This window comes from Nicotiana attenuata, unplaced genomic scaffold, assembly GCF_001879085.1.
Source record: "Nicotiana attenuata strain UT unplaced genomic scaffold, NIATTr2, whole genome shotgun sequence".
Lineage (NCBI taxonomy): Eukaryota > Viridiplantae > Streptophyta > Magnoliopsida > Solanales > Solanaceae > Nicotiana > Nicotiana attenuata.
The window spans coordinates 92,956-100,896 of record NW_017673152.1 but is presented as its reverse complement, the minus strand read 5'-3'; the positions used below and the strand labels follow the sequence as shown (position 1 = coordinate 100,896).

General features: G+C 40.4%; 1 protein-coding gene across 1 annotated transcript; it reads left to right on the top strand.

Moving 5' to 3' along the window:
- Positions 1–6,718: 6,718 nt before the first annotated feature.
- On the top strand, positions 6,719–7,378 carry LOC109215581. Its single transcript, XM_019379686.1, has 2 exons — positions 6,719–6,884; positions 6,999–7,378. The coding sequence occupies exons 1-2, from the start codon at positions 6,719–6,721 to the stop codon at positions 7,376–7,378; spliced, it is 546 nt and encodes a 181-aa protein (XP_019235231.1).
- The last annotated feature ends 563 nt before the right edge of the window (positions 7,379–7,941 follow it).

Here is a 7,941-nt window from a genome sequence, read left to right as displayed (position 1 = left end):
CTAAGTTGTTCTCCCTCGAATGCTACTGCCCTGACCATGGGCTGAACTGGAACCACAAATTGTGTCGCCATGACACCTGGGACCTGACTAATGGAAACTCGCTGCTCTGAGTGTGGTCTAGTTGCGGCACATACTCCTCGTCGGCCTCTGCCTTTGCCTCTAGAGACACCTGCTCCGGGAGCAGCGCCGTCGATAACTGCAGCTCGTGTCCTCATCGTTGGTGAGAGAATGGAATGATAAAAGTTCAAACTCCGGGATTAATAAGCTCGCACGATAGGAATGAAAGAAGTGGGATTGTCCTAATAGTTCTGTAGCCTCTCGAAGATAAGTACAGACGTCTCCTTACCAATCCGAAAGACTCTACTAAACTCGCTTATGACTCGTAGTACCTATTAACCTAGAGCTCTGATACCAACCTGTCACGACCCAATTTTCCCTCCGTTGGGTTTCGTGATGGCACCTAGTCTTAAGGACTAGGTAAGCCTACTAAAATGCGGAATAACAACAACAACTAATAACATCTACAATTCTTCTGAGATGAATCCTTTATACAATGAACAACTCCCCAAAACCTGGTAGTACAAGTCATATGCTCTACAGAGTTTCGCTACAACTTCTAAACACAACCGTATGCAAATAAGTACAACAGTGTGAATACAAAATAGGAAAGTGACTCCGAAGCCTGCGAACGCAGCTGCAGGGCTACCTTGAGTCTCCTCAGCAAGAATCCGCTCAGCTACTAGCGAACAATACCTGGAGCTGCACAAAAAAATATGCAGAAGTGTAGTATGAGCACACCACAGCGGTGCCCAGTATGTATCAAGACTAACCTCGCTGGAGTAGTGACGAGGAACAGTCAAGACACCTACTGGTCTAATATACAAAACATGATATTTATATAGAGACTACGCGATACGGCTAACAATACAGTAATTAAATAAGGAAGGAAAATAGCAAGTACTCAGGGAAAACACCATAAGGAAAACACGGAAAGGTAAGCGAGAACACAACCCAAATCCAAAATCACAAATACAGTAAAGACAAGTCATAACTCAACAACTCCGATAGTTTTCACCTTAAGTCTTAACCAGCAAGCATCAATCAAATAGTCAAACTCTTTTCAAGTGATAAAATGGTTTGAAATATACTTCCTTCAAATAAGTGTTCTTTTCAAAAGAGTTTCTTTCAAAATAATGCTTTCAAGTATAATCTTTTCAAAAGATAATCCTTCGAATATAAGTGTAACGTCCCGACCGGTCGTTTTGAGCTATTGAACTTTTCTCGCCAGTTCTCGGGCATGACTAGCCCCGTGTGATGTATTATAACTTATGTAAATCATCGGTTTTGGTTTTCAGGGTAATCGGAATGAATTTGGAAGAACAGTTCTCAGTTTGAAGCTTAAAATTTGAAAGGTTTGACAAAGTTTTGACTTGTTAGCATATGATCTTGGATTGGAATTTTTATGATTTGGTTAGCTTTGTTAGGTGATTTGGGACTTAGGATCGTGATCGGAATGTGTTTTGGAGGTCCGAAGTAGATTTAGGCTTGAATTGGCAAAATTAGAATTTTGGCGTTTTCCGGTTGATAGGTGAGATTTTGATATAGGGGTCGGAATGGAATTCTGGAAATTGGAGTAGGTCCGTTGTGTCATTTGTACGTGTGTGCAAAATTTCAGGCCATTCGGACAAGGTTTGATAGACTTTTAGTTGAGGTCCTGAGGGCCTCGGGTGAGTTTCGGGTGGTTAACGGACCAATCTTTGGTTTTGAGTGTTGGCAGATTTTGCTGGTTTGTGTTGTAGAAGGTTTGTTCATCGCGTTCGCGGAAGGGCTTTGCATTCGCGAAGAGTGTTCTATGAGATGGCAAATTTTGTTCTTCGCGTTCGCGAAGATGTAGACGCGAACGCGAAGGGTGATCTGAGTATTCATCGCGTTCGCGAGGAGGCTGTCTCGTTCGCGATGGTTGAGCTAGTAAAGGTCCGCGTTCGCGAGTGGTTCATCGCGATCGCGTAGAAGGATTTTTTGGTCTGAGGCAATTGTGCTTCGCGAACACGAGGGAGCTACCGCATTCGCGAAGGGTTAAACCTGGGCAGTCAGTTTATATTTTAAAATCGAGGGTTTGGTCCATAATTTCGAAATATATTGGTCTAATTCCATGATGGAAATTGGGGGAAAATGGAAGAAAAGTTTGAGGATTCTTTGGGGGATTTGAATGGGCATTTGATGTCGGATTTTGATAATTTTGGTATGAATAGACTCGTGTGAGGATAAGGATTCTATTGATGTGATTTTTATCGGATTCCGAGGCGTGGGTCCGGGGGGGGGGGGGTTGGCCGATTTCAGGATTTTTGGTATAATTTGATTATTTTCGGGATTTAGGAAACTCAGTCATGTCAAGAACACATTCCTACACAGTGAATATAAAGACCTAAGAACCCTAAAAGGCTAATTTTTCCACAAATAAGTCCGAGCACGCACTCGTCACCTCGCGTACACGAACTACAATCAACATAGAAGACTCAAATCCTAAGGGGAAGTCCCCACACAAGGTTAGGCAAGATACTTACCTCAAAGACGACAAACCGATACTCAAAAATGTACTTCTTGGGTGAAAAGACCTCCAAACGGCTCAAATCTAACCAAATTAACTTCAAAGCACAAACAAAACACATAAGAAACAATTCCGGATCATAAAGTCTCAACCTTTAACAAAATCTAAAAATCGGTCCAAAAGTCGACCCCCGGGCCCGCACCTCGGAACCCCACAAATTTTACAAAAACTGAATACCCATTCCAATATGAGTTCAACCATACAAAATTTATTAAATTCTGATACCATTTGGCCCCTCAAATCATGATTTTTCATTTTAGGAATTTTCTTCAAAAACCAACATTTTCTTCAACCCAAATCACAAATTAAATGATAAAAATGAAGACATTCATGGAATATAATCAATTCTAGGTGAGAACACTTACCCAATCGTTTTGCTCGGAAAACCCACAAGGAATCGCCCAAAATCGAGCTCTAGAACTCCAAAAATGTTAAAAATGGCCAACCCTCGGAATAGAGTACTATTTATTCTGCCCAGGGATTTATGCATCGCGATCGCGGAGATTGGTCGCGATCGCGGAGGAGAGAATCAAAGCTGTCAAGAAAAGCCTTCGCGAACGCGAGCTAAGGGATGCAAATGCGGAGAGTAAAGAACAGATGCTTGCGCGAACGCGAGGGGGTGGCTCCGAATGCGAAGAAGGATAAGGCAGAGCTTCGCGAACGTGAGGCGTGTTACGTGAACGCGAAGAAGGATTTCCAGGTGGTCAGCAACAAAGCTTCGCGAACGCGAAAGGTGATTCGCGATCGCGAAAGAGGATCCCAGAAGCAGAAAACAACAGTTCAAAAACAAGGGAAAATGGCCCGTAGCCCACCCGGAACACACCCGAGGCCCCCGGGACCCCGTCTAAACACACAAACAAGTCATATAACCTAAAACGGACTCGCTCGAGGTCTCAAATCACATCAAACAACGCTGAAACAACGAATCACACCATGAATCGAACTTAGGAACTTTCAAACCTTCCAACTTCCAAAACTCGTGCCGAAACCTGTCAAATCAATCCAGAATGACGGCAAATTTTGCAAACAAGTCCAAAATGACATAACAGAGCTGTTCCAACTCTCAGAATCGCATTCCGACCCCGATATCACAAAATTCAACTATGGGTCAAACTTCTCCATTTTCCAAACTTCAACTTTTCCAACTTTCGCCGAAATGCCTCAATTTACCCTACGGACCTCCAAATCTGAATCCGGACGCGCGCCTAAGTCCAAAATCACCATACAAAGCTGCTGGAATCATCAAAAATTCATTCCGAGGCCATTTACTCAAAAGTCCAATTCCGGTCAAATTCTCACCGCTTAAACCCCCAAAACTATATTCCTTCTTCCAATTTGACTCTGAATCATCCGTTAACTGAATTCAACCATGCAGGCAAGTCGATACTCATATTATGAAGCTGTTCCAGACCTTAATCCGCTGAACGGAGCTTAAATTTTCAAAACGACCGGCCGGGTCTTTACACGTGGTCTCAAAATTTAGAACCCATAAAGTTAAAATCCTAGTTTCGTCTCTGCAGGAGAGATTTGGTTCTCTTAAAGAAGAAAAAGAAACGGAATTAGAGAAAAGGAATAGAGTAATAGAGGAACTTCTTGTTTACTTTTTAAGAAATTAAGAATGCACAACGTTGAGAGTGCACATGAGTATGTTTGGTAATTGTTTCAACCTAATTATCAACTTTACGGATGGCAAAATTAGCCCATAAAAATGTAATTTCCTCTTGGGCGTGTTAGATATAACCATAATAAAGAAAAAATATCTCTTATTAGTTATGTTTGGTAATTAAACAAATTAGTATAAGGAAAAAAGAAAAGAAAAGAGAGCTGATGATATAGGCTATGACCATTGTTTAACCATCTAGATCCAACTCATCTCAACCTAGCTAACCTTTCTGGGGGAATAGTTGTATTGGTGGTGAAATGACGTTACACGTGGAATATTGAGATGCTGACATGGCATGACGTGTGGAACAATGATATAACGACAAGTGGAATTCTCAATTGATAGAATTAATTGGGAAAAGAAGGCACGGGGAGAAACACCTACGAGACGATATGAAAAAGAGAACCGGGCCAAATAGTTGACAAAGAATAGACGGGGAAGAATGAATAAAGAACAAAAAGAAGGAAAGGTACATGAACTGGAAGTAATTAAGGAAGGAGAATCAGAATAGTTATAGGGTATTTATAGTAGTAAATGCGCCAGTTATAGGTATCCGAGATAATGGGCAATCAATATCATTAATGCCCATAATAAACCCAAATTATGTGGAAAAAACCATTACAATTGTACATTTCTATATAAGGGCACATAATTTTATTTGTAGAGACAGATCGAAAGTATTATTGATATATATTCTTTACTTTACTGCCTTCTCGAAATTCTCTATCATGACTTTGCAATTTGTCTATAAATTATTTCCTTTGTTATTCTTATTATATTCCTTTAATATCATTGTGAAATTGAAGTAAAACTTGGTTATCAGTAACCCGTTTTCTTCTAAAATTAGATTTTGATCAAAAGACATATTTTTGGTTAAACAAATTGGTTCCGTTACCGGCAGTCTGATAATCTTTTCACTTTCCAAATTCTTTGACAAACAATCATGTCAACTACCAACGAAAATAACCATCTAAATCAACAGGAGGGAGGAACTCCACCAATCCCTTCACTACAAGAATATCCTCGACAGTCCCGAGAGGGGACACTTGAAAGGTCAACATCACACACGAATGATTATCAAGGGGACGAGCAGACTGTCGAACAAGACGCATTAAAACAGTTAATCGCAGAACATGTGAACAATGCTCTTCAAGCTTTTGTTAGGGGATTGCCAACTGTGCCACCGACTCCTCCTCCAAACAATACCGTGACCATAGAAAACCCAGGCTCGGGGCTTGCTAATTTAGGAAGCGGAGGAACCCCCAGTGAATCTCGTGATGGAAGGTCAGGTACACCAAATAACTCTGATTTACAAAGTTTGGTACTAACTTTGCACAAACAGCCGAAAGAGAAAAGTGATCGCATAAAACAAATAGGCGTACCACCCGTGATTAAAGGAGTGGATATTGATAAATATTCACAACATCCCTAGAAACCAAGTGCAGCACCTTTGCCGATTCCTAAGAAGTTTAAAATGCATGATATTTCAAAATATGATGGAACAACTGACCCACGAGATCACGTAACTGCATTTACAACTGGCGTGAAAGGCAACAATTTAACCAAGCAAGAAATTGAATCAGTGTTGGTCAAAAAATTTGGTGAAACGCTCACAAAAGGAGCACTAACGTAGTATTCTCTCTTACCTGAAAACTCTATTGATTCTTTTGCTCAGCTTGCAGATTCATTTATAAAAGCACATTCGGGAGCTCAAAAAGTTAAGAAAAGGATGGAAGACATCTTTAAAATAAAATAAGGGGATACTGAGTTACTCAGAGAATTTGTGGATAGATTTCAACGTGAAAGGATGATGCTACCACGAGTACGTGATAATTGGGCAGCCATGGCGTTCGCGAGTAACTTAAATGAAAAAAGCTCCGAAGCCACGAGGAGACTTAAGGAAATCTTACGAGAACTCCCTACTACAACATGGAATGATGTGTACAACAGGTGCAGCACAAAGCTGCGGATAGAAGAAGACACAATCACACAGTCAAGGGGTGATGAAAGAACAAGTTCGAGGTCCGGTAAAAACAGGTATGAACCTTACATTGGACCTGTGGGACGGGATTCACGTTCTAAACCAGAAAACGTACGCTATGATTCTAGATCAAAGCATAGAGATGGGGGTTCGTCGTCCAAGTTCGGAAAAAGGGCGAGATGCGCGAGACAGTAATGCCAACACAAATGGAAGGATTGGTGATTATAATTTCAATATTAGCACTTCCGAGTTGGTAACTATTCTAAGAAGTATGGGAGATAAGGTGCGGTGGCCTAAAGAAATAAGATCAAACCCGAGCAGAAGAAATCCAAATTTCTGGTGCGAGTTTCATAATGATCATGGCCATAAAACAGCATATTGTAGATTATTGCAAGGTAAAGTAGAGCATTTGTTAAAGCAAGGTTACTTAACTGACTTGTTCAGTGAGAAAGGTTAGCAATCTTATATGAAGAATAGACAAGAGCCTATAAAACCTCCGTCTCCAAAAAGAACAGTTATTGTGATAAGCGGGAGAGAAGAGGTCAATGGTGTGACATATACAGCTGAAAAAAAGACGTCAAAAGTCACAGTTACCCATGGGAAGCGAATTCTCTATGTTTTGGAAGAAGACAGTATAATGTTTGATGATGCATATGTAGATGGCTTGATAATCCCTCATAATGATGCGATGGTAATATCTTTACTTGTACATGATACTAATGTTAAATGAGTTTTGATTGATCCAGGTAGCTCCGTAAATATTATTCTTCTAAGAGTGGTAAAAGAGATGCAAGCTGATGACAAGATGGTGCCGAAAGCACGTACCTTATCTAGGTTTGATAATTCAAGCATTGTCACAAATGGGGAAATAGTGCTTACCATATTTGCAGAAGGAGTTATCAAGGATACAAAATTCCAGGTGATAGATACGGACATGGCTCATAATATGATTCTTGGCAGGCCATGGATTCATGATATGGATGTTGTACCATCTACATTACATCAAGTTATTAAGTTTCCCTCGCAATGGGGGATTCGACAAATACGTGGAGATCAACAGGCTTCTAAAAGTATCAACTCAGTTGCGGATTCAAGCACAGTAAAAGATGATGCAAATAAGAAATAACAACTACAGAATTCAGTTGAGGATATAATAATACAAACCTCAACTGAAAACAGTTCGGGTCAGACGGATGTAGATTCAAGACCTGATGTCATTCAAGAGCCAGAAGAGAATGGAAACATCAAAACAACAATTGAAGAACTCGAGGCTATCACACTTTTCAAGCAATGGCCAGACAGAAAAGTTTATATTGGAGCGAAGCTAAGCCCAGAAATGAAAGGAAAATTAGTCAAATTTTTAAAACCTAAAGCAGATTGCTTTGCTTGGTCGCTTTCAGATATGACAGGTATACCACCGGAGGTGATGACCCACAAATTGAATGAAGATCCATCATATCCACCTGTCAGACAGAAGAAAAGGAAGCAAGGATCCTTCAAAAATCAGGTGATCCAGGATTAGGTGCAAAATTTTTTAAAAATTGGGTCAATACGAGAGGTAAAATATCCTAACTGGCTAGCTAATACTGTAGTAGTACCAAAAAAGAATGGGAAATGGCGAGTTTGTGTAGATTATACTGACTTAAATAAAGCTTGTCCGAAAGATTCATTTCCTTTATCGCACATAGA

Excerpts from the sequence above, each read along its gene's own strand:
- LOC109215581 (XM_019379686.1), top strand. The coding sequence starts at position 6,719 with ATGAAGAATAGACAAGAGCCTATAAAACCTCCGTCTCCAAAAAGAACA. Across the intron at positions 6,885-6,998 it reads CTATGTTTTGGAAGAAGACA|GTAGCTCCGTAAATATTATT; the intron begins GTATAATGTTTG and ends TGATTGATCCAG.